Below are 27,065 nucleotides of genomic sequence, written 5' to 3'. Positions count from 1 at the left end.
ATTCCTCAACTTAGAGTAATTATTAAAAAGAGACATTTAATCAATCTTAACACAGTAGAGCTGGAAGCCATAATGCTAGGTTTGCAGTGGGCATAAATATTCAGAAAGCTATAGTTATTGCATCTGACAGTTTATCAGCGCTAATGAAACTTGCAGACTGCAATAAGGACAGGTGAACAATGGTCAAGATTGTGCAATGGTGGCATAAATGTTGGATTTCTTTGGGTTCAAGCAGATGCTGGTCTGGAAAAATGAGGTAGATGTATTGGCTAAAAAGTCATTGAAATCTCTTGATTACAAATCCAAAGTTAAAAGTATTATAAACAGCTGAATCCTAAGAATATGACAGGTATGTAGGACTACAAGAGCCACACGGTTTGGAATAATCAATTCTGTGCTTAAATAATGAATGAATCAATCAATCAAATATGCATTAGTAAATTGCATTTTTATTATTTCATTTGTTCAAACATTACTAAAGTAATTTATTGTTTAATAATTAAATTTAAAATAAAAACACTATTTTTAAATCAATATTTTAAAAATGAATTGTCATTCCATTAATAAATACTTAAAGAAAAGAGTTTCACAAAAAAGAAATCCTCATTTGAAAAACCATTTTCGAATTCAAAATTGAAAAAAAAAAAAAGGTTTTCAACTTTAAAAAAAAAAAAATAGATTTTGAAAAGATTTTGAAAACCAGGGGCCCGCACAAGGGGGCAGTAGCGCTGCTCTAATACGTCACAGCTCCCACAAACGGAGAGATGAAGAAGCTGACGTCACTGTTAAAGATGGTGGCAATTGCGTTTCGACGTTAGCAGACAGATGAGGGCCTGAAAGGATCTGCGTTATACCGAATGAACGGTGTGCTAGGCTAAATCTGGGCGATTACTGACTCCTAGTAGGGAGGGGATCTGCACAGTGATCTTCTGCGCGGAGCTCCGAGCGCTCTGAGCTCAGGTTGTCTCTGCAGGCCTCGGACTGCACCGGCAAGGAAAAATAGAGGTATGTGCAAAATTTGTTTTATTGGGTATTTATTTATCATCACCATATAGCATTACTGGAACACACCATGTCTGATTGGGTGACTGATCGTTCTTGTATTTCCCAGTGGAGAAGTTTTTCACTTGAATCGGGTCCTAATTTGTATGATTTTTTTAAGTCTCATTCCCACCAATCAGTAGTATTAGTTTATTCAAATAAAATGATTCATGGCTGTTTATATGTTTATGTTTATATTTTTTGAAAATATGTCTTCATTCAAACTTTTTTATGATGGATGACATAGTTCAAACCTGATGTGTTAAATGGTTTTAATCACTTAGGGTAGGGTATCCTTAGTGGTCATCTAGACATATACACAAATTTGTATATATTTTGTAAAAAAACAAACCAAAAAACAAATGCAAGTTTTGAAGTTTACATTTTGAACGTATTAAAGGTGTACAGTTAATGTAGTGGAGGTGGTGGAGATTTATTCAGCTCCTTCCCTACAGCATAACCAGCCTTGTGGATGAGTTTGAGTCTGTTTATACCCGTGACCCCAGGGTCAGATTGTATGCATCCATAGCATTAGCATACTGTAGGTCAAAGTCAAATTTATGTCAAAGAATCAACTGACATAAAAACACAGGAAAAGATGACAGAATTTAAGAAAGGGCACATAAAATGAGAGAACCTGAGTAACAACACAAATAAGACTAAATTATATCGTGTATATTTGTGTTATAATAAAATAACACAAATAAAATCAGAATGAGTTCTGACCACTCATTCTGGTTTAAAGCCAGGTTCTGAAAATGTTTTGGGGAAGTCCAAGATAGATAAAATGATCTCCTGGATCAGACCATAAACTGTAAAGGTTGCAGTGTAGCGTCCAAGTTGAGACAGTTGAAATCAAAGCAATGAAGGCACTTAGGTGCTGAGTCCATAACCGGGCTGTGGCAAAGTGAATAATGTCACATGCGGCTGTGGGTGGCGCAGTGATTAGCACTGTTGATTCTATCAACCAGCTGGGTCCTTTCTGTTTGCATGTTCTCCCTGTGTTTGTGTGGGTTCTTTCTGGGCACTCTCCGGTTGTCTGTCTCTATGTGTTGGTCCTATGACAGACTGACAACCTGTCCAGCCCCTACCCCCACTGTTGGGTAAATTCCAGCAGTGCACAGTTCAGTGTTAAAAAGAATAGCAAGCCCCCCTCCCTTCTGCCCACCACTCACAGAAAGCTGTCCCTGTTGGCCCAAACAACAGGGTGGAAGAGACGTATGCGTATGCGTATGCGTTGTCATCCATCTGCCTGTGGTTCAGGCATTGCTCTCATTGATCATACCTGCATCTGATGAACACCAATTCAATTTCAAGCGTGTCCTCAGCACATTTGAATCAAAATTTACAAAAATTTGAGTATTTTTGAAATGACAAAAAGGCTTTGATGAAATAGTGTCTCATCTCCACTAATAAAAGAATTGTTGAAAATAAGTAGCATGTGGAATGTGGCTAATTGCTTTAGAGCAATTTCAAGTTCAGCATAGTGGAATTAAATGTCTATTTTAATGTTATGTCATATGCCTGTGTTTGAGTGATAAATAATCTTCTTTTTGTGATTTTTAGATGCAGCACAGCTGAGAAGAAGCAGGAAAAGTTCGTAATCTTTTATCAGTGAGCAGGGAAAATGAGTTGTTCAGAAGAGGTGAGCTCAAAAAGAAACCAACATGTTTCAGGATACATGGGCAACAAAAATAAGAATGAGCATCACATAGTGCAGATTCGTGTGTATGGCTCATCATATCTGATGATTGTCTAACCCTGCTGTAGAGTTTTTCTTGGCATTGTACAATGTAATTAGTGTTTGCAATGTCTGTAGAACCATTCTGATGATGTTTTACTGCAATGATCAATTTTTAATGTTGACACGTCACATAGTGGATGTTTCAAAGAGACTTTCAATAGTGTGGGAGCATTTCACAAAAAACAAAGTTGAATGCAAACTGTGCAAAGCAGAGCGTTCCTTGCATGGTAGCGCGACTGCAGTGCATGAGCATTAAGCAACTCTGGAGCCGTCATGTCAACGCTAGAGTTTTAGAGAATTAAGTTTGTTTCAATTTAGCGTCAGTTTGACACCTTGTTAATTAGGGATGGGTATCGAAAACCGGTTCTTGTTGAGAGCCGGTTCCCACTGTTTCAATTCCTTGGAATTGTTTGCCATTTTTGCAAACGATTCCCTTATCGATTCCAGTTGCCCCGCATGACGTCACCACATTGCGGAGCGTCATTTACCTGGCAACGAACACGGCGCCTAAGCGGCTCAAACGCTCAAAAGTTTGGTCATACTTCACGAGAACGGATGACAACAGGTCAACTTGCAAAGTAGATATTTCATTTAAGGGAGGAAACACTACGAATATGCAAAAGCATTTGTTCACAAAACACGCGATGACCTTAAATGAATGTCGTGTTTTTAAATCCGCTCCGGACTCGTGAATCTCAACCCAGCAGCGGCGGTAACGTTTGCACGTCCTCTCCCGTTAATGCGGCAGGTAAATAATCAACTAACAATGCATATTATGTTAGCTGCCTTATTACAAAACCTGCCATTACTGTGCGCTGCATTTAGGTGACCATGATGAGAGAGACAGACAGAGTCTGGCTGGCGCTCGCTGGCAGTTCTCGCTGCAGTCTACAGGTAGCGTCTCCTTTCAGGCCAGGATAGACGAATGTCACCGAGCAGTGACTAAGTTTGGGGTAAAAGGCTTGCATCCATTTGCCACAGCAGATGATTTTCGGTAAGTGAATGTGTTTAATTGTAGGCAGGGACATTACTGGATATTCTTGTGTAATTGCTACAGAATAATTTATGTTATACTTTGTTATTGCTCCAGAAGAATATTTATTTTTTTAATAGTTTACATTTACAGTTTGTTTTTTGTTTTTTTTCCCTGGGGACCCTGTGACACCCATTGAAGAGCCATAGGCTGGATCTCTTAAGATCTCACTGTTGGGTTTGTAAGGCCGTGTTACTCCTAAATTTCTATCTTGTTCAAAGAGAAGATATAAAACAAAGTTCTAAGCTAATCGACCTTAGTGTTCTCCTTTTTTAAAAAGAATCGATAACGGAATCGATAAAGAATCGAATCGTTTAACAGAATTGAAAATGGAATCGGAATCGTGAAAATCTTATCAATACCCATCCCTACTGTTAATGTATCTTCGTTTACCTGTTGGAAACAAGCTAATTGCTTGCCAAGTGAACACCAGTTCAGTTATGTTAACTAACAGGTGAACTGCGATAGTAAACCAGTGACCTGGAGTTGCTGTTTCCTTGATGTGGTTGTTGTTCTTGTTTTGGGGTTGTTTTTTTGTGTGTGTGTGTGTGTGGTTTGGCTTTTTTGGTTTGTTTTGTTGCATTAACTTTAACATTATTTGACATCAGTTTTTGATAACTAATTCAATTCCATTTTATTTAGATGGCACCATATCCCAACAACAGTTGCCTCAAGGCACTTAATTTAGTGCCTTACTAGATTAGTAACAGCTTTGTTGGTTTTTGTTTGTTTGTTTTCTGTTTTGATAGTAATAAGCGAAGGGTGTCTAGATGATTTTTGCGCTGAAGGACAGGCTCACGCAACCAGCAAATGGTTGACATCTTAACAGAGAGGATTCTCTGTCATGGCAACAACATGAGACCAATATCCATAGTTAAAAAATGATAATCGGCACATATCATTCAGGTTACAGCTTACACAGCTTTCCAGAATTTATTTTACAAGGCTAATGGAGGGGAAGTATGAAACTGCTCTTTGTAAGCTTAAAGGTGCTCTTGAATCAAACACTCTTAAATCAGTCACTAAGTGATAACATTAGCTTCTGCCTCATAAACATGCAACTTGATGAATTGCACACTGGGCCAAACATTGTTCCTTGGATTGAGCATACTGTAGACAAGTTTGAGATTCCACCAAGCAAAGTTGCGTCTGTGACAATGGCTCCAATGTAGTGCTGGCTGCAAACATCCTGCAGGACAAATATGGGTGGGTGTTTATCTGCTGTGCAGGGTACTCTTTACAGTAGGTGTTCAATAATGCACTGAAACGCCTTTTGATCAGTGATAATAATAGTAATAATACATTTTATTTAAAAGTGCCTTTGAAGACACCCAAGAATGCCTAGCAATAGAATAAAACGCATATTAAAAAATGACAAAACAAAGACCAATAAAAAAAGGAAGGAGGAGCAGGTTATGAAGGGCCCTGAAGATGAGCAGAAGAAGCTTGTACACTATTTGGAATTTCACATGTAGGCTGTGAAGTTCCTGAAGGATAGGGGTGATGTGCTGGTATGAGGGGATTCTGGTAATAATGTGGGCAGTGGAGTTTTGAACCAGTTGAAGCTTATGGAGGGATTTTTGGGGGGAGACCATGCAAGAGAGAATTACAATAGTCAATGTGGGAGGTAACATGACTATGAACAAGAATGGACGCAGACTAGGTGGAAAGAGATGGACGTAATCGGTAGGGATGGGTATCGTTTAGGTTTTATCCGATACCAGTACCAAACCGGTACTTTTGAAACGGTGCCGGTGCTTAAAGAATGGAGAACACACACTTTGTCCAAAAACCTCTCATGTTTAGCTGGGGGGTTTTTTGGTGTTTTTTTTTTTTTTTGTAAAAATATAACAATGTGTGCCTTTTCTGCAGCTATAGGGGATTTATGGTATCACTGTTGGCTGGAAGCAGTGCTTAAACAATGGAAAAAAAAAACACAAACTTTGTCCAAAAACCTCTCATGTTTAGCTGTTTTCCACTTTTTCTTTGGTCATTTTAGCCTTTTTGGCCAGGGTGAAAGGAGCGTCTTCCATCAAACAAGAGGACAGCCGCATGTAGCTATGATGATGTTTGCTAGTTCACCTTACATGCATTAATGTAATAACGTGGTTAGCCTACTCAACGTAAATTAGCTACTCACGCAGAGAAGAACGGCTGCTGCTGCATCATCATCCGTCATCATTTCTGCTACACTGGCAGGGCTAGGGGCCAGGACTCTCCTCTTTGGGTTTTTGGGGGATGTTGCTAACTCCGGGCCCGATAACAGACAACCCACCTGCAGTAGATGTGCTCGGTGTGAGGTCTCGCAGCAAGCTATGAAATACGGCGCATTTCTCGGCTTTTAACAAAATGCTATACGTCGCCAGGTGTTTCATCAGATTCGAGGAGTTACCTCCTATGCACAGTATCACCTTAAAGCACTTGTTACAGGCTGCTGAGTTTGCATCTTTTGCTGTGAAGTACAGCCAGAATTTGACCGCTTCGCCTTGGGCATTTTTAATCTGTAGCTCTGCTCTAAAAGAACGTACGTAACTGGGCCCGCCTACTATCCTCGAAAAGGTAAAATGATTGGCTAGAATCCAAAGTGTGTGACATCTCAGGGAAAAAAAGCACCGAAATGTGCGCTGCTTTTCGGTCTGGTTACTACCGTTTATGTCAGAACCGATACCGGTACCCATCCCTAGTAATCGGTTAACGTTCCGTAGATTGATATGAGATTTGTAGGATAGTGAGCTGTCTAGAATGACACCAAGGCTCTAATGGGAGAACTATGGAGTTATCAGTAGTGAGGGTGAAATGATTTGCCTTGAGTAGGTTGGATTTATTGCCTATAAGAAGGATTTCAGTTTTATCCTCATTGAGCTTAAGAAAATCAAAGCTGAACCAGGGTTCAGCTAGAAGGACTGAGTGAGAGATGGCGTTGAAGGTTGAACTCGGATCCAAAAGGATGAGAATGTTCAGAAGACCAGAGTCAGCTCTGAGTAAAATATTATCAGTAACTTTAAATAAAGCAGTTTGTGACATGAGCGAAAGCCAAATTGAATTCTGTCGTAGATGTTGTTATTATTAACCAAGTGTGAATGAAGCTGAGCTATGACTATTTTTTTTTTCCCAAGTATTTTAGAAATGATGGGTAGATTAGAAATTGGTCAGAGGATGTTAAAGTTGTCAGGCTCCAAAGAAGGTTTTTTTTCAGTATATGAGTGACTGAAGCAATCTTGAATAAGGAGGGAACGATACCGGTGGTGAGTGAATGATAGCAGAGATGAGTGGGAGTAAGGAAGAGAGGCAGGATTTCATAAGTCCTGTAGGCATAGGATTAAGATGATATGTAGCCCGCTTTGATTTACATATAAACTCAGAAATATCACATATATCAGGAACATGAAAGGTGGAAAAAGGCTCAAAATGGAGAAAACCTTCTGAAGTGGGGGTAGACACAACATTTGAACTGAGTTGGTGGTGAATGTTGTTAATTTTCGTAGTGAAGAACAGCATCAAGGACTTACAGGTTTCAGATGAATAAAAGTGTGGTGGTAAAGCGTCAGAGGGGTTGAAGAAGTTTGTAGAAAAGCAAAAACAGGATCCTGGTGTTACCCTCATAAGAACTGCCTTATCCTCATGCCTTATCCTGTCTTCCTTCTGTCACCCCAGCAGATGGCCCCGCCCCTCCCTGAGCCTGGTTCTGCTGGAGGTTTCTTCCTGTTAAAAGGGAGTTTTTCCTTCCCACTGTCGCCAAAGTGCTTGCTCATAGGGGTCATATGATTGTTGGGTTTTTCTCTGTATTTATTATTGTAGAATCTACTGTACAATATAAAGCACCTTGAGGCGACTGTTGTTGTGATTTGGTGCTATATAAATAAAATTGAATTGAATTGAACTGATAATACAATAAAAGGTTTGTTTGGCCTGGTTAATGGAATCTTTATACTGGAGTTCACAGATTTCTGCATTATGCTCTAGTTCCCGAGTTTTGGCCTTCAATGCTCAGAGGTCAGAGGTAAATCATGGAGCAGAGCGAAGGAAACAGAGTGGGATTTTACAGAGCCATAGAATCAAGGACCTTTTGGAGTGAGTGGGAAAGCCGATTAAAAACCCTCACGAGAGGGTTGACAAATCAGCTAATTATTTTTCTGATTGGTCCATTAGTCAGCATTATTTCAATCACTCCTATCTCCACTTCCTACGAGCACAGGTCCTGTTGCAGGCTCCAGTACATGCTTTACCTTATCTGCTCAAGTCTGCCCACCTGTGAATATCAACCTCATGATTCCAGGCCAAGCTTGTAGTTAATGATGAAATATAAATTACTTAAAGTTCTATATTGTTTTATAAATTATTAAGTGCTGTTAACAATTCTCAAATATGTTTTTAAGTTATTTATTAACTCTTAATAATTGCTATGGGCTCCTCAATGTAGGTTCTCTCTGGGTACTTCAGGTTCTTCTCGCATTCATGTATGTTGTTAGGTTAACTAGTGAGTCTAAACTGGCCAGAGGTGTGGCTAATTTCTCTCTGAGTGGATGGATGTATGGATTGATTGATTGTGTCCTGGCTCTTTGCTCTCCCCTCTTACCCCTCACCCCCATCTGGTCTGTTCTACCTGACTTTGGGTTAGAGGTGGCATGCACAATGGACAGGACAGAGGTTTTGTGTTTCCTCCATTTTAATAATTGTTTAAGCACTGCAATAGCAAATCTCATACTGTATCTCAGAATAAGCAGTAGCGTATTTAAGCACAAAAACCTATGTAACTTTCCCTAAAATTACAATCTGAGCTGTATCTAACAAACCTCAAAAAACTGCATCTTTTATATGTTAACACTCCATGATATACAGGGACTATTTGAGCAAGTTCTCAGCTGACCTTAATTTGTCTTTTTTCCCCACTTAGCTGAAACCGTCAGATCCAGACAGAAGCAGACCTCACCAGTGTCTGACCTGTGGGAAATGTTTCACTCGGATCTGTAGTCTAAGAAGACACGAACTGAGTCACACATCAGAGGAACTATACCACTGTGAACAGTGTGGCAGCAGTTTCAGCCAGTTAAATGCTTACAAGATACACCTGTATACTCACCCTGAAGACACCTCATACTGCTGCAACAAGTGTGGGAGAGATTTCAGTGACCAGAGTTCCTACAGAAAACACCTTCGCGATCACACTGGACCGTATCAGTGTGAGCAGTGTGAAAAGAGTTTCAGTTACTTAAGTATTTACAAAATACACATGCGTGTCCATACTAAAGAAAAGCCATACTGCTGTGACAAGTGTCCCAAGAGTTTTAGCTTTTTAAGCTCATACAAGCGGCACCAGCTGAGCCACAGTGGAGAGAAACCTTACCAGTGTGATTTTTGTGGAAAAAGTTTCACTCAGTCAGGCCATTTCAGTCTTCATCTGCGGAACCATACCGGAGAGAAACCATATGAGTGTGGCCAATGTGAAAAGAGCTTCAGTGACTTAAGTAGTTACAAGATACACCAGCGTGTCCACACAGGTGAGAAGCCATACTGCTGTGACCAGTGTGGCAGGAGTTTTTCTCAGCTGGGTAATTATAAATCACATTTACGCATACACACGGGAGAGAAACCATTCCAGTGTGAATTATGCAAGAAAAGCTTCTCTATTTCAAAAACATACAAGCAACATATTCACACTCATACGGGAGAGAAACCCTATAATTGTAAAGAATGCGGAAAGAGTTTTGGTCGTCTAAGCAATTATATTCGCCACCTCCGCATCCACACTGGAGAGCAGCCATTCAGCTGTGACCAGTGTGGGAAATGTTTCAATAGCTCATACAGTTACAACCGCCACTTACGTGTTCACACTGGAGAGAAACCATATTGGTGTTCACATTGCAAGAGACTGTTCACTCGGTCACAGTCCTTAAAGACTCATCGCTGCACTGTAATACATGACGATGACGAGAGAGAGAGTGAGGTGAGCTGCTCCTCGACCAATTCCAACCTACAGAAAGAGGTGACAAACTAATGTACGTGTCAAATGAACATGTCTGACATGATGAAAATACCTAGACAAAGCTGATAACTTGCAAGAACTTTTTTGATAAAGAGGATGTTTAAAGGGACAAGTGGATTGGGGGAAAAAAAATGTCCCCCACACTATAAGAGCTCTGGACACCTTGTTATTGGAGCTATCTTTGGGACTCTTTTGGGAATCTCGTGTGATACCTTTGTTCTTTTGTAGGTGATGACAGGGCCAATACTGGTTTATACTAGAATCTGATAATGGCCAGACTAATGGCCACATTTAAAGATTAATGCGAACAGCCAAAAAAATCTGATCTGACCACTAGGCCTGTCGGGTCCAATCAAGGGCCTGACCGTCTCTGCCTGAGGAGAGCTCTGTTGTCAGATGGAGGCAGTATATAAAGTATGTGTTGTTGGTTTGTGACTCACAACATAGAAAGAGCTGATGAGTGTTTAAAAACCATGGAAAACAGCCACTGTCTGTGCTTTTCATGTTTAGTTAGATTTTTTTTTTTTCTTTTTTAAAATTCTATGAAGTTTTTTGTTTGTTTGTTTTTCATGGTTCTCTTATTATCGGTTAAACCCGCTATCCCTGCTCTATACCTGCCCACTTGTCAACCAAATAAGTTTTGGGAGTTGCTTACATCATCTGCTTCCAGCTGTGCACAGCCAGGATCTTGGAGACTGCCCAGGAGCTTCTAAAAACCCCTCTTCCTGCTCTGTCCAACTGAAAAATGTATGCAGTCGGACACATTTGCAGGACCATAAAACCAGCTTTTTATTTTGAATAAAAAAGAAGTGAAAAGATTCACTTCTTTGAATTTAGCAGACTTTTGATGTCACCTGCTTAATTGAATTGAATTGAATAGCCCTTTATTGGCATTGTATGAAATTGGGTGCTCCACAGTAACTTTGCCAGGATAAAACATAAATAGTAGACAGTAGGAATAAGCAGCAACCAGGGGCCCGTTCTTCGTACCTCGCTAAGTAGGTTAGCTGGATTTGATTGTTGACGATTTCGCCTGATCTTGAATCGTTCGGTTCCCCGAAGCTCATCCGGGACTTGCTGTCATAGCAACAGAGCCGTGAGCGTAAACCTGCTCGGGAGCAGGTTTACTTTATGTAAACAGGATTAGATCGCGGCCACGCAGGTATGTCCGCTTCATTTATACGAAAGCAACAGCGATATTCCACCACTGTTTCACCATAAATAAATAACATCAATGTAACTAAAGATAATGCAGCACCTGATCCATTTATTGATTTCACACAGATACATACAGGTCATTTCCTAAAAAAGGGAAATGTACTATTAACATTCTATTACATGTATGTGATTATTACAGATGTAATTCATATTTCAGAGTAGCAATTGCAAATTACTTTGTGTAATCAAGATGAGAGACCACGGCTATAAAAGCGAAGGTGGATTTGGGAAGCCTGTCGCAGCCATGTCCTGTCTGTATACGCGAGCCACCCATTGCGGAAGGTGCAAGATTGATAAGGAGAGTTTTCAGAATTCAGCGTATATTGCGGGACAGACAGGATCCTTTAGCTCAGCGCGACTGTGCTCATAGAGAGATATCGATTTTTCCCGTGAGGGTATTATTTACTTAACCAACTTGTTGACGAGGGGGTGCAGGACCACCACCTGTCTTTTCTTTTGCTCTGCCCTTTTCTTGGTTGCTGTTATAAACAAACAGATTATTCCAGGGTCTCTTTCCAAGAGACGAAAAGCAATATAAGTGATAAATATTACCATTCTGTAGAATATTCTTATATTTCACTTTTACTTGTTCCCATGTTCTAGTGGGTCCTGTTGTGGCTCTAATGTGAAAGGGGATATAATATAACATATTATAATATAATGTAATATAATATTGGATAATATAGTGTAATATAATAAATCTACCCTACCGCCTACGGGCCGATGGCGCGATATGGCAGCCTGGCTTCTGTCAGTCTGCCCCAGGGCAGCTGTGGCGACAACTGTAGCTGCCTCCACCAGTGTGTGAATGTGAGAGTGACTGAATAGTGGTATTGTAAAGCGCTTTGGGTGCCTTGAAAAGCGCTATATCAATCCACTCCATTATTATTGTTATTATTAAATTATTTACAAGTTTAATTTGTCAGCAACTTTCTGCCAGCCCTCTCTCCTTGCTTTTGCAGCCTTTGCAGTGTTCCCTTGCGTTCTGATTAAACTCTGAAACTCCTGAAATCCCTCACTCAAGAGTTCTTGCTCTGCTGCCGAAAAATACCGAGCAGAGCGCACTCCGTCGACATTTTCGCCGACCAATCAGAGGGTTGCCGATCAATGTTTCTACTATCGATGCGTAGCCCCTTTTACAACACCCAGTGATGTCACATTACTGCGTCCAGCTGTACTAATCGTCAACAGCAGGTGTGTTCGGGGAACCGGATTAGCGAGCTCACGGTTAGGGCGATGGTTTGGTCTTGGATGTGTCATTTGATCTTGGATGTAGTGAGCGACGTACGAAGAACGGACCCCTGGAGAAATGTATGCAAAACAAGAGAAAAGCACACATTAAAGAACAAAAAGGACAAGGTCCCACCGAGATTTGTACCCTAATAGACTGGAATTGATAGAGCACTTATATACTTGCTCAAGCTGCATCAGCCCAACCACACACATTCATAAAGTGCTGTATCCTGTGCACTTCAAACACATCACTACAGCACAGCATCAGGGCTAACATGGGGTGCAGTTAGTTGACTGGAGGTGGCCTGCTGGTTACATGATAAGGGTAGTGAAATATCAGTACTTTAGCCGTGATAGTAGTAATATATAGTTAATCAGTATACTGTGATTACTTTTATAGAAATGTGATGGTGATCATGGGACGACTTGAGTGGCCCACATGGGTCTCATCAATCATAAAATATCTAACAGAAATAACTATTGAACATGCTCACCCTTTTTAAATTTCCTAAAATGCAGAAATTCTCCAGATTAACCCGTGTATGGTCTTCATTTTTGGGACCTTCTGGTATTCTTCTGAACATATTTGGGGTTTTAGTAACAAGTCTGAAATAAAATTTCCCTTCATAAACCATTAACATATGTCTGTATCTCATTTTTAAACAGAAAAAAGCATGTTTAATGATTGCAATCAGTCTTTACTGGAACACAATTAGCAACAGATGTATGGTTCGTGATTTGTCATAAGGTTATATTTTATTTTAAGCTTTCAGTATAGTGGATTTTTATCTTGGAGAAAAGGAATTGAGACAATGTCCTCATTAGCATTAATATGCGTTCCAACCATTGTCAGCTTTGTTTTGAGAAGCTACTATCCGAGGTTGTATGATGTGAAAAACTGTCCCCCTAGTTTCTTTCAGCAGCTCCTCCATCTGGCTTATGTGTATAAATGTTCTGTTCCATACATTAAAATACAGTAAGATCACATGCAGCCATATACTGCCTTGAAGGGTCAGGGGCGGAAAACTCGACTCCAGGTTCACTGCGAGATATATAAAGAGAGGCTGAATAAGTATCAACTAGCCCTGAAGGATGCAAGGGAGTCATTTTTCTCTGAGAGTATTCATAGAAACAACAATAATGCTAGGACATTATTTGCTACAGTGGAAAGATTAACTACTCCTCCAGTGGCAAAAGCCCCTGAACTAAGCTCCACCAGGGCCTGCAATGAATTTGCCAGCTTCTTTATTGAAAAGATCTTGAAAATCAGAAGATCAGTTGGAACATTAGTTTCAACCCCAATACCGACGTTAAGCCCAATTAGCACTTATGCAGAGAAAATGACTCCCTTTCAAACAATAAATCAATCAAGCCTCGATAAAATTATTGAGAATCTAAGCTCTGCCACCTGCTGCTTGGATATATTACTGACAGGTTTTCTTAAAAAGGTCCTCCCAGCCATCAGGGAGGATCTGATCCAAATAGTTAACGCATCCCTCCTATCAGGTGTCTTTCCCAAAGCCTTAAAATCAGCAGTTATCAAACCAATATTAAAGAAAAAGAACCTAGACAGCACATTAATGCAAAACTACAGACCAATCTCTAATCTTCCATTTATCGGTAAAATTATTGAAAAAGCTGTTTTCCAGCAGTTAAACAGCTTTCTCGCAATGAACAACCGCTTTGATATTTATCAGTCTGGTTTTCATAGGCACCACAGCACCGAGACAGCCTCAAAGTGTTTAATGACATCCGTATAAATAATGACCGTGGGAAATCCACAGTATTGGTAGTACTGGACCTTAGTGTGGCGTTTGACACCGTTGATCATGATATATTACTGGAACATCTAGAGAGCTGGGCCGGACTCTCTGGTACAGCACTCGACTGGTTCAAGTCCTACCTTAAGAACAGGAACTTCTATGTGTCAATTAGCCAATTTTCATCACAAAATATAGAAATCACATGCGGGGTCCCCCAGGGTTCCATCCTAGGGCCCCTCTTATTTAGCATTTACATACTCCCATTAAGCCAGATTATAACCACCAATAATATTAACTACCACAATTATGCAGACGATACTCAACTTTATATCTCAATGTCACCAGGTGATGTTGAACCTATCCAAACTCTTAATAAATGCATTGAGCAAATTAATAACTGGATGTCTCATAATTTCCTTCAACTGAACAATAACAAAACTGAAGTACTTATCTTTGGACCCAAAAAAGATCGATTAAATATCAGTAATCAGCTCAAACTGGTCCAACTAGAAACTACCGACCAGGCCAGAAATTTCGGTGTTCAGACCTGAACCTCCATGGCCACATAAAAGTTATAACAAAGTCAGCCTTCTATCACCTGAGGAACATTTCTAGGATTAAAGGACTGATGACACAAGGAGACCTAGAAAAACTCATCCATGCATTTATCTCTAGCCACCTTGATTACTGTAACAGTATCTTCACAGGTTTACCCAAAAAATCAATTAGACAACTGCAGCTGATTCAGAACGCTGCTGCTCGTGTTCTCACTAGAACCAAGAAAATAGAGCACATTACTCCAGTTCTAAAGTCATTACACTGGCTCCCTGTAGCTCAGAGAATAGACTTTAAAGTGCTTTTATTAGTTTATAAATCCTTGAACGGGTTGTACATTAGGGATCTGCTATCATGGTACAAACCATCCAGATCAGTTAGGTCCTCCAGCTCTCGTTTATTGACCGTCCCTAGAACCAGAACTAAACATGGAGAAGCAGCTTTTGGTTTCTATGCTCATCACATCTGGAACACATTATCGGGAGAATGCAAAGCTGCAGAGACACTGAACTCTTTTAAGTCTAAAATTAAAACTTACTTATTTAGACTTGCTTATGAGTAACTGATCATATTATGGCTCTCTACTTGTTTGTTTTAATTTTTCATATAAATTATTGTCTTGATTATTGTTTTATTGTAAATGCTTTCTTGTATTTTACTTTTATAGTGTTTTATTTTTAATCATGTAAAGCAGCGGTCCCCAACCTTTTTTGCGCCACGGACTGGTTTATGCCCGACATTATTTTCAGGAAAACCGAGTTAACGATAAAAACGATAACAAAATAACGCTGAAAACCGATAAAAACCCTGAAAACCATACATTTCACATCTGAGCCTCAACTCTCGCGGGCCGGTACCAAACGTCCGAGGCCCGGGGGTTGGGGACCGCTGATGTAAAGCACCTTGAATTGCCTTGTGCTGAAAGTGTGCTATACAAATAAAATTGCCTTGCCTTGCCTTTAAACCATTCGTGGGCCTAGTGTCATGAAGTTGTCCCACAGTGCAGATTATCCCTGCCTTATAACCGATCTTGATTCCCAGTCATCAAATCTAATGATCCTTGAGAATAAATAAAATCTCTTTAGAGACATTGCAGCTCTAAAAATTTCTCTCCCTGTCACATACATACAGTCAACGCCTCTCTTGACCTGTACATAAGGATGAGGATCCCCAAAGCAACCGTTCAGATGCATTACATCCACATCTTTCTATTAATCTCTAAAAATAAATCTTCCCGCAAGATCCAGTGTAATTTTCTTATTTGATTTAGGAATCAGCAGCAAAAAGGATGATTTGATATCTTGAACATGATTTGCAAATTGTGTGGGCTCTCGTGCGATCCATATTATGTTAGCAGTTGTGCAGAATCTCTGCACAGCTGCTAACATAAGCCCTCTGACACTTTAATCTTTTGGACATAGTGAGGGCAAAAGACTGCTGTGATGTAGAAGTATTTCTCTGTCTTGTTCTACTATTCAGTTGTATTTATATAGCCCTAAATCACAAAATAAAAAAAGGCACTTAGTCAGCAAAACCCCATCAGTCATATGATCTCTTAAACAGCAAGTGTCATTGTTTGACTAGCTGCACCCGTAGATGTAATGTTATGTATTTAATGTAATGTAATGAACCACCAACTGCCAAAGAGACAGAGAGTGAAAATAAACAGTATATCCTTAGTTTCTTAACATAAAACTCATTGTTGCAGTGAGGGGCAGTACGAAAGTGACTAATTTTTAGTTTTAGTCCCGTCAGTAGCTAGCTAATATAAACAAATGTAAGTCTATTAAATGCAACCAACTTTGCTTTCTTACAAATTTCACAAGTTGCAAGAAAGCAGATCAGCCTGAGAACATATGTGAGAGGCTGACACAATTGTAAAAGACTTTGTGTCTGATGCTTTTCATCTAACATTTGTTGTGTCAGATCATCAGTGTAACATTAAATGTTGGAGCTCGTTTGCATCATTGTGACCAGTGCTGTCATATTAATATGACCGTATTGTGTCATATGAAACATTAAAGTACATTAGCCAATCAGCATTTATCATTGAATAATTAATATATCGTGAAAAGGAACATAATATTAAAGAATGTTTTACTTTACTTGCTATTTTGAATATATTTTCATATGAAATTAATGTAAGACTGTTTTGTAGGATTATAATTTATGTAAAGAGTCTAAATACTTATTCACTACTCTGAATAAAAGTGATCCATTACTAGTCAATGTTAACCTTTTTTCACATAATACAGGCACCAGGGCGCACACCAGTGCCCTGCACTGTATTTATTTGTATTTAGTGTGGGCCCATCTGTGCCTGTACGTCTCATACGTTCTGGAAAGCAGGAAGTGTGCACACTTTGTTTTGATATTTTAAATATGCAATTAAAATGAGGATTGTAGAAATCAGTTTTCTACCTTGATGTGTTGTTGAGTGTGATCAGAAACATTTCTTAAATATCGACAGCTTTTCCTGTGAAGCTTTATAAAGGCACAACCAGGGCCTCACAAACAGCGGCTGGGGGGATGACAAGGGATTCCTTATCAAGTGACTAAGGCTGTTTGATATGACGATATGTATCAAAATAAGTATATCGATATGAAAACATTGATCATTTCATATTATATGTTAAGTTCTCTTTCTCTTATATTTAAAATAACCACACTACAGACGGACAATCAACTTCTTAGCCGTTGGTTCGTTAGCAACAGCGACGGTAAAACCATTGTGTGGCTCCGCCGTCCGCTCGTTTATTTTCCACATAAACCTTTCACAATAAAGCTCAAGATCCTGATGAGTTTTCAAAATAAACTGAAATGATATACATTATCCTCAAACATCAAATTTCAGAATGTGCATCAAACAAATTACCTCAAATAAAAACATGAAGTAACTATAAATGGCGCTTACACTCACAGAGAATACCAGCATGCCCCTCCCTTCCTTCCCTCCCCATCTCCAGCTGCCTCCCTCTTCCCGCTCCTCCACAACCACCCACACATGCAGGGCCTTGGAGTGGGGGTATGTCACCAGGGTGCAGAGGAGGCTACCCCCCCGTCCCCTTCTGGCTGCCTCTGCCTCAATTTTATCCCACAACTTAGACATTCACATTATTCACACTCTCATTACACATACATATAGGATCTTGGGGGTGGGCACAATCACGGAGTCCAAATCACCATCAGGGTGTATACCTCACCCCTGACGTCGTTGCCCACCTCTCAATTTTAAATACACTTAGTCATTGAGGGCTAGCAGGAGGGACTATGCGCTTACCTGCCGCTCCTTGGCAGGTAGCTCCATGCCCTCCTGGGTTTTAATTGCACCTTAGAACACATATGCATCAACACTACAATGAGCGGGTGGAGGGAGGTTTGGAGTCTTCTCCCACCCCCATTCTCTGCGGCCTGCTGGAGCGGGAGGGCTAGTAGGAGGAGTTGGCCGTCCGACTGCGGTCTGGGGTGTGGGGCCTCCCTGCTGCTGCGGAGTCGGGGTGGTCTGCCTCTCCCCACCGCAGGGAAAAGGGTAACACCACCTGGGTCTGGGTGCAATTCCCCCCTCCAGGGGCGGGGGCACCTAGACCCGGTTTGTAGAGTACGCTTGGGGAGTGTGATTGTGTGTACAGCGTCTCTTTATGTCTGTCTCCACGTTGGTTGAGTATGGAGTGAGTGCATATGAGAGCATGAGGGTGGGAATGGATGTTTGTGTCTGTGTGTGCCTGTATGTCTGTGTCTATATGTCAGGTTGGGTATCAGACGCCACCTCTCTGGGGACATCTCAGGCCCTCCAAGGTTTGGAGGCCTATCTCCACCCACCACCACTTCCCCTGCCGGTGGCGGACTCCCTCAGGTGTCGGTGTGTTGGTGGTTCTTTGTGTCTGGGGGTGGGCGTCCGGGTACACACCGGCTCACTCCTTGGCGGCCGCTTGTCGGGGCCTGGGGCCTGGGGCTCGCTCGGGCCCCTTTGGAGGTGGGGTGCCCCCGGCCTCTCGGCCTGGGGCTCGGTCACTCAGGCGCAGCTGGGGGCCGGCGGAGCTCACGGGCGCGTCACTGCAACTCCCCCTGACTTCTGCTCCGCGGCTGCTGGGCGAGCCCTCATCTGGGACTCTCCTCAGCTCTTACTGGAACAGTGGCGTGGCTGCCCCTCTGTTGGTCTTCCTTGGTCTCTTGTGTTCTGGGGGCCTCTGGATGTCTGGAGTTTTGATCTCCTCCATACCCGCTTCACACCCTGGAGGACGGGGCTGTGGCCCCCCCACACTCCCTAGCAGATCATTACATGGAGAAACCTTTGGAATGCAAGCATGCTGATCCACACAGGTATGCACACATGGGTATTCACAGACGCGGACTAAAGCTTTCTTGGCTGCTGCCTCAAAGCACACTGTGCGCTGTCTATCTTGCGTGCTGCACAATATCGTTTATTATTTAGTAAATATTGATATCTATGACTAGCTAGTTTATTGTGATGGTGCTTTGTTTTCTCTATTATTATGTTGCTCTTTGTTGTTTGCTGTCTCCTCTGTTTGTTTTTTTTGTTTGTTTTTTTTTTTTCTCCATACAGGTGACCCAGGAGTTCTTTTTTTTTTCTCTCTCTTCCCCCCCTTCTCACCGTCTCTTCTCCCCTTTGGTTTTCTTTCTTTCTCTCCCCCTCTTTCTCTCATTCATTCCCCCTGTCCTATTTATTTAAAAAAAAAAAAAAAAAAAATGACAAAGGATGAACTGAAGCTCTGCCATCACGTAATGTCGCATACTGCTGTTTCTGATGTCATTTAAAAAAAAAAAAAAAGAAAAAAAAAAAAAAAAGAAAACATTGATCATTTCATATTATATGTTAAGTTCTCTTTCTCTTATATTTAAAATAACCACACTACAGACGGACAATCAACTTCTTAGCCGTTGGTTCGTTAGCAACAGCGACGGTAAAACCATTGTGTGGCTCCGCCGTCCGCTCGTTTATTTTCCACATAAACCTTTCACAATAAAGCTCAAGATCCTGATGAGTTTTCAAAATAAACTGAAATGATATACATTATCCTCAAACATCAAATTTCAGAATGTGCATCAAACAAATTACCTCAAATAAAAACATGAAGTAACTATAAATGGCGCTTACACTCACAGAGAATACCAGCATGGCCAGTGAAGATGAGGCAGAACCAGGCAGCTCCAAACCGAAGGACCAGTCAAAACCGATCGAGGACCTTATTCCTACAAGGGGACATGGTTTGGTTATGCAAAAGTCTGACACAGTCTGACCAGAAAACTGTACTGTGCAAATTATGCCGCAAACCAGTCCCCACCACAGACTCAAACACAACAAACCTCTTCTACCACCTATGCAAGAATCACGTGAAAGAGTATGGAGAGAGTTTATGGATGAGAAGCAAAAAAGAGCCGCCAGGTTTTCCCCCGCAACACACTATGTAATAAATACAAAGAAAATGATGGCCGTTACAACGTATATCTAAAAATATATAGTTTCATGCATCTGTCAAAACACTCGATGCCAGGTACACGACGCCTAGCTAAAAACAAGTCGAGTTGCCTGAGATTCACAGAATTTACACAAAAACCACTATTTTGTGATATATATCTTTATCAGGATGAGAAATGTTTTATATCGGGATATGAGATTTTGGTCATATCGCACAGCCCTAGTGCAAACTCATCCAGTGATGAGTTTGCACAGATGATTGAAAGGTGGATTTTCTCCATGAGTCTAAAGACTAAGGTTTTTTCTTAGCTGATGCACAAAGCCAGAGAGCAGCAGTACACACCATTTTATTAACCATTTTGTCAATTCTAATATTTCATTTACTGGAAGGGAAAAGGTGCATCAGCAGAGGAACACCATAACAGATACAAACATTTGAGCAGAAGGTTGCAGTTAAAGAGTTCAAATATTTAACTTGCCTACAAAAAACCCCCAAATCTAGTAATTATCAATGAAACATTATTATTGTTTTAATAAAGCCCTACAAGCTTCTTATGCTGGACGTTAAAACTTTTAGGCTAAAATCCAAACCACACGCTGACAGAAACTACTGAACCACAGCAAGCTCTCCAAGAAACACACAACCGAGCAGTAACGTTTGGACGTCTCTGCTTGAAGAAATGATTACAGCCTGCAAGCAGCAAACAGATCAATGCACTTAGTCATATTCTGTCCACTGCAGAAAGTGTGGGGGTGTGTGTGTGTGTGTGTGTGTGTGTGTGGGGGGGGGGGGGGGGGGGGGGCTTCTATCTTCTTTTGGTTCCTCCAAAACCTAAAGAACAAAAAACAAACAGGAGTCAGTCAGTTGTAGCCATCTGCACTGAACACTTACTGGCATGCTCATTGAAAAAAGGGAGGAATTGTTCTTTTATTGTGGGTGCGGTGATCCTGCTTCTGTGCTTGGAGATATTAATGCTTATATCATTATAACCTGTAATATAAAGTTGTTTGGGATTGTTTGTATGGATGTAACTGATGTGTTTTTCATTCACTTAAGAGCAGCTAAACCAGCAGCTTAATGGCTCAGACACACAGCCATGCAGCAAAATGTATCAACTGGTCTAACATCATTTATCAAACTAGCTAGCATCAGCTGTGGTACGCAGCTTGACATGAGCATGACATTAATTGCACTAATGGTTCTCTCAGTTAGTTTTTAAACCAAGAAAAAAAAAAATGTAATTCACGTAACTAAGCAGGTGAATCAGCAGATCAATGTGACCGTGTGCATGGAGGCACAGCTTTAAAAACCATTTAATATCCTGCTCTGATCAGCTAAGACTGGTATTCACACTCAGACGCTTTATTAGGTTCACATTAGGGCTGCTCGATTATGGCAAAAATGATAATCACGATTATTTTCACTGAAATTGAGATCTCGATTATTTGACGATATTTATTTAACCCTTTAAGACCTACTATAGAACCAAGTCCGCCAGAGCTTATATTATTTTTTTACATGTTGTAGTGCCATTTGTGGGAGCATTTCAAGTTGCTATACAACTGTTATAGCCCATATTTTAATAATATCTATGTATCAAGTCCACAGTAACTACATTAACTGCAAAAAAGTGCAATAAACTACAAAAAAATTGAAAATCGTTTTTGTTTTTTTTACATATATTTCTACTTGGAGAAATTTAAGAGGTTTATCCCTCAAAACGTTAAATACAAAAAAGTTGCAAAAAATAGTTTACAACAACAAGAAATTTATTTTGAGTGTCTTCATAGTGTTATTTTGGAGATACAGCAGGAAAAACGAAAAAACAATCCTATGATGCAAATTTGCAAAGAAAACAGCATCAAAATAAATTATTTCCAGATGTGCAATTCGAGTTCTAAGCATCCCAGAAACTATTCAGAAAAGTCAAACATGACCAGTATAGGCTTTTAAGGCCTACAAGTAAAAAAAAAAACTACATTTCCGCGAAAATGACGTCACTTCCGGTTTCGGCCAGGAAATGGCGGACATGTGATCGCGCTGACGTCTGTTACACTGTGGGAAGTGTTACGAACAGCTGATCGGATCGGCAAAGCGTGTTTCTGGAATATTATGTTTTTGTTCCTGCAAGCGCTTTTTATGCAATTTTTGCAAAGCTTTATGTGGAAGGAAACCGTGACCGAGGACAAGCTGATGGCATCAGATGTAAGTACAACTCCTCCGGTTTCATATGCAAAACAAATTATTGCGCTAGCTTACACGGTTCAGGTTCTACAGGGATTTAAAAATAGTTACACAAAACGGAGCGTGCTGCTCTGACCGGCTTTAAAGGGTTAACAATGACTTTAAAAAATAATATAAAATAGTGTGCAACACCACTGAAGTTTTTTTTACCTCTCTTTTCAACCAACGGCAGTCACTCTCCTCTCCAAATAACTTCTGCTTAGCTTTCCGAGCTTCCCTCGGGTCCTCTTAATCAGCGGTCTCCAACCTTTTTTGCGCCACGGACCGGTTTATGCCCGACAATATTTTCACGGACCGGCCTTTAAGGTGTCGCGGATAAATGAGGGAGGGGCTAATAATCGGCTCAGTCATTTTTAATGATCGTTGAAAGCCCAGATCGTAATCGTGATTAAAATTCGATTAATTGAGCAGCCCTAGTTCACATGTTCAAACTGCTCGTTAAACCAGGTATCTAATCAGACAGTTACAGGCTGAAGTTCAAACCAGCAGAAGACCACTCCAAGTTTTACACTACAGCTCACGTGAAGACTGGAATAACCTGCGTCTTGATTTCTGCTGAAACGTTCAGAAGGTAGAGACAGAATTTGGCATGAAAGCATAAATCCACCCTTGCTTGCATTGAGGCTTCTGGCAGTGGCGGTATAATGGCGGGGGGTATTTTCTTGGCACACTTTGGGCTCCTTACTACCAACTATCAATATTTTTACGCCACATCTTACCCAAGTTTCTCTGTGGGTCTCATATTTCAAATGCATTAAAATTACATGAGCAGTAATTTTAAAGATAGAAATTCAACGCTCTAAATCAACGTCAGAATGGTCATGTCTGCTTCATTTGTCATGAAATAAGAAGGGACCAGGTCTCACCTGGCCCTGAAAGTACTCATCAATTCTTCCATTAATTTGGACTGTCTATAAAACTGTCTCTAATGCAAATCTTGGGAAAACCCTTGCAATTAAAGCTGAAAGTCTGCATTTCAATCATGAATTGATTTTTTTTTTTAATTTACAATCCACTGTGGTGGTGTACAGAGACCAAAAAAAGTGTCTTTCTCCAAAACATTATGGCGTATGACCACAGAAAAGTTCTGATGGATAGGATTAACACACTATATCGGAAAGATAGGACAAATTGATTTCTTGGACAAACCGTGTCGAGCTGACCCGGATAGGTACTAATGGAAAAGGGCTATAAGAATCACAAAGGTAGGTAGGTAACATGTGCAAACTGTTTCTGTGTCCCTTCTAATAACATACAGTCTTGGTACCTGAAGTAATGCGTGTCCCGGAAGAGGGAGGTTCTCTGGCAGGTCTGTTAGTGTGAGTGGAGTAGTTAGAATTGTAGGGCTGGCTCCTGCAGAATACATGAGATGGAACACAGCATGAATATCCTGAAGACAGGAAGGTGAAACATAAGTCCATAGTCTCCGTTTTCCATTATTCTCTCTCCTTCCACCCCTTTACTAACCTCCGACCACCAAAAAGATATCCAAGCAACCCGCCTGTTCCCATTCCAGTCCAGAAACCACCTCCTGTGCCGGGAGCTGCCTGGCCTCCTGGGTACTGGTGTCTGTGAGTGTAATCACTGTGGAAACCATAACTGGGGTTGGCTCCAGGGTAGTCTGAGCAGAAAACAAGAACTGATCAAAACTTTTTTTTCATGCAATGCAGCCTAAATTACATAAAATAAGACTCGTCTCATTTCTTTAGCACCAAATCGCAACAGCAGTCACCTCAAGGTGCTTTATGTTGTTCAGTAAAGACCCTAAAATAATACAGAATACAAGGTCCGCTCTACCAAAAGGATGTGCTGCTTTGACAAATGTGCAGACCACACCGTCTACATCTCCGCACGTCGTCATTTTGCATCAACTACCTGTGTAGTCTGGTTTGAATCCTGGTGGGGGTGGTCCACCCATGGAGCCATGGTAATTGTGTCCAGAATGTGTAGCTGGTCCACCATCTTGCCCCCCAGTGGTGTTCCCACTTAGGAACAGTTTAAAGATGCCATAGGCTAAGAGCAGAAGCACAGCAACAACCAGCAGTCCTCCTGAGTCCTGAGTGCCTGCAGTGTAAGAGCTCTGACGGTCATGCTGCTGCCCATATTCTGATGAACCAGTAAAGAAACTGGAGGCAAATCCCCAGAGATCTGACAGACAAAACAACAAAGAACATTCTTAAACAACTAATCCTTGTGTAAAAATGAAAACCTGCATCACTAATCCTCCTACCTTTAAACCCATCACGGGAACCCCTACTACTGTGAGACCTCCTCTGGCCCTCTTCAGTCAGTTCCAGTGTGTACTCCAGCCCACAAGACCCTTTCAGTATGTAGGCATCAGCAGGGTGACTGTAGCCCTCACAGCTCACCTCAATGTGACCAAATCGATGTGTGTTGTCCATGTCAGTCCTACACTCCCACTGTGACACACAGCAGAACAAGAGACACCCCATCAGTCTAAAATGTATTTAAGCATAACAAGTTTGAGGGTTACTCATACACACGGTACAATACCTCATTTAAACTTCACTCTCACCACTTAGACATTCTTGCATTTGAACTTAGTTTAAAGAGACAAAATAAAAGGAAAATGTGAGGTCTTCTATTTTGCAGGTGTCCCATATCTGTCAAGGATGAGATTCCCCACACAAGTTTCTCAAATCTTGCTCAAGTTTCGAAGTGCAAAATTTCAGATTAGAAAAAGTCCCAATTTAATTTGTCAGATTTTGTTTTTTTCATGAGCAGTTGTGCTGACAAGATTAAACTGCCTGAATGTGACAGAATGTGCCCGTCAACACATACATATTACTGAAATTGAACATGCAGACCATCCTACAGCCAGTGGTGCCAAAAAAACATGGAAACAACAATAAAGATTAAGGCTCAAACCACCTCTCCTCGTTGTCGCCTGTAGAAATAATGTCCTTGTAGTTTGGGTTGGCCTACCACTGTCTGAGATGAACATTTTAATATGCACAGCACACACAGGAGTCATTTCTTCAAAAATTGAAATAAAGCAGCTGAATCAGTCCTACTGAGCTCATTTCACACAGTACAGCACCAGTAGGTCCCTCACCTGCACATCGACGCCATTCCAGCCTTTATTCACACACTGGACCACCTCTGGGACGAAGGCGTGGCAGCCCGCTGACCCTCCAACACACTTGAGCTGAGGGATCGGGCTAGAGCGCCTGGCTGTGGTGTACCGGTTCCTGTACAGAGTCAGTGCCTGGATGTCCCGCAGCAGTACACTGCCTGCAGGTGACAAAAGGCAAGGGCTGATTTCCACACTAGGATTACACAAATCACAGTCATGTCGCTTTAGACACACTAAAGCTCTTCTTCGGGAACAAACTTTGACTCGTTAGTCCTGAATCAACCAGCATTTTCTGTACGCTGTTCTTTATGACATCATGTAGTGCCATACTCATCATATAACCTACCATTGCTGACAAACATGCATGCACAGCGTGTTTGTCACTAGTTTGTGGTGTATTTCCTAAACAGGGGAGCATCTCGGTAACCAGTGTTGTGCCAAAAAGTGACTGTCTGCCAAAAATTGATTTCCAGTGTTTCCCTCTGTTTTTACGTGTAATATCTTTACATATGTTGGTAAATAGACTTTGGTGAACAGAGTTTACGAAGGGGTTATATATAATATCTAAAAATTACCCGTTTTTCAAGTATCTTTATAACGTCCTAGTATTGTACCTACATTATAACCAATCTGGTCCTTTTTGTCCACTTAAAATATGTTTATATTAGGGTTTTTTTGTTATATTTATTGCAATTTCTGCTGTCCTCTTTGTCAGATTACTCTTTAAAAAAGACATTTTTAATGTCAACGAGATTTTTTTTTTAACTGGATAAATAAAAATAAATAAATAAAAGTCACGGCCAAAGACTGATTGCGGCTTCTAACTTGTGACAGGAGCGTTGTTTGTGACTTGATATCATTTATGGGGGATACATTTGACATGTTACAGATCAACAAGTTATTTATATCAGTTGAAATAGGAACAATCCGTTTTTGGCAAATACCGGAAATCAGTTTTGGCAGGCGATCGCTCAGTTCACCGGAACTGAAGAGCAGCGTAAAAGAAGCGGACACTAAACGCCAACCCACCGTCATCCCAGCTGTCGGTGTGCCGCGCACACAGGAGCAGCAGTATACCGGAAAAAAACACCTTCATGTCGCGTCGTTGTTTCTCCAAGAGCCTTCACACACACAGCCTCGATAAACACACCACAACCCGAAGACTCTGCTGCCGATACTTCCGTGTTGCGTCACCTGTTTTTCGCTTCCTGGGACCAATGAGGAACGTGCACGGCTGGACTGTGGCACGTCCGTGTGTTTGTGAGTGAGAAAGAGAGAAAAGGGCAGGGGCAGTTTGCTCGGGATAATGACGGCAAAGCTCCGGCACATGTGTCAAAACAATCAACACTGCTTCAGAAACTGTCGAGATTCAGGTCTTCTCAACAGAGTCACGTGATCAATGCCGTCCATCGTAATCAGTGACATGGAGCCAGACAAAAAGAGGATGCTCTGCCTATTCCTAAATAAAAAACAGTTCATAAGCATTTCTGCTCCCAGGTCTAAAGTCTAGATAAGAAATAATCATAGTTATAGAAGGTATAGTATATTTCAAGGGCGTAGATTTGGCATGGACGGAAGGGACATGTCCCCACCAATATCCAGCGATTATTGAATTGTCCCCACCAATAATTTGATCTCTTCGAGTAAAGAAAAACAAACCCGATAGAAAGAAAAAAAACATCTGTCGACGTCTCATTCACCCAGCGGTGCAGAAAG

General features: G+C 41.0%; 2 protein-coding genes across 10 annotated transcripts; one reads left to right on the top strand and one right to left on the bottom strand.

Moving 5' to 3' along the window:
• Window positions 1-764: 764 nt before the first annotated feature.
• Window positions 765-19,239, top strand: LOC147327117 (uncharacterized). The gene is made up of 3 exons (XM_086294735.1): window positions 765-1,005; window positions 2,608-2,686; window positions 8,713-19,239. The coding sequence occupies exons 2-3, from the start codon at window positions 2,669-2,671 to the stop codon at window positions 9,811-9,813; spliced, it is 1,119 nt and encodes a 372-aa protein (XP_086150861.1). The 5' UTR covers window positions 765-1,005; window positions 2,608-2,668; the 3' UTR covers window positions 9,814-19,239.
• On the bottom strand, window positions 4,738-27,036 carry saraf (store-operated calcium entry-associated regulatory factor). 9 transcript variants are annotated; one of them, XM_086294737.1, is made up of 9 exons: window positions 26,379-27,036; window positions 25,329-25,507; window positions 24,483-24,672; window positions 24,128-24,400; window positions 23,720-23,873; window positions 23,520-23,605; window positions 19,693-20,839; window positions 8,686-18,834; window positions 4,738-5,007 (listed from the first exon to the last, which is right to left on the bottom strand). In XM_086294737.1, the coding sequence occupies exons 1-7, from the start codon at window positions 26,443-26,445 to the stop codon at window positions 20,814-20,816; spliced, it is 975 nt and encodes a 324-aa protein (XP_086150863.1). In that variant the 5' UTR covers window positions 26,446-27,036; the 3' UTR covers window positions 4,738-5,007; window positions 8,686-18,834; window positions 19,693-20,813. The 9 variants fall into 9 exon arrangements, with proteins under 9 accessions (XP_086150863.1, XP_086150864.1, XP_086150870.1 ...); XM_086294738.1 differs by having other exon boundaries at window positions 4,738-9,216; window positions 9,641-18,834; XM_086294744.1 differs by having other exon boundaries at window positions 4,738-18,834; window positions 19,687-19,781; window positions 19,896-20,839.
• Between the last annotated feature and the right edge of the window lie 29 nt (window positions 27,037-27,065).

Source organism: Aulonocara sp. 'chitande type north' Nkhata Bay, linkage group LG6 (genome assembly GCF_057382095.1).
Source record: "Aulonocara sp. 'chitande type north' Nkhata Bay isolate Kocher_YH1m ecotype deep benthic linkage group LG6, A_spYH_male_GT1.1, whole genome shotgun sequence".
In the NCBI taxonomy this organism is placed as follows: Eukaryota; Metazoa; Chordata; class Actinopteri; order Cichliformes; family Cichlidae; genus Aulonocara; species Aulonocara sp. 'chitande type north' Nkhata Bay.
This window is presented reverse-complemented; position numbering and strand designations above follow the sequence as displayed.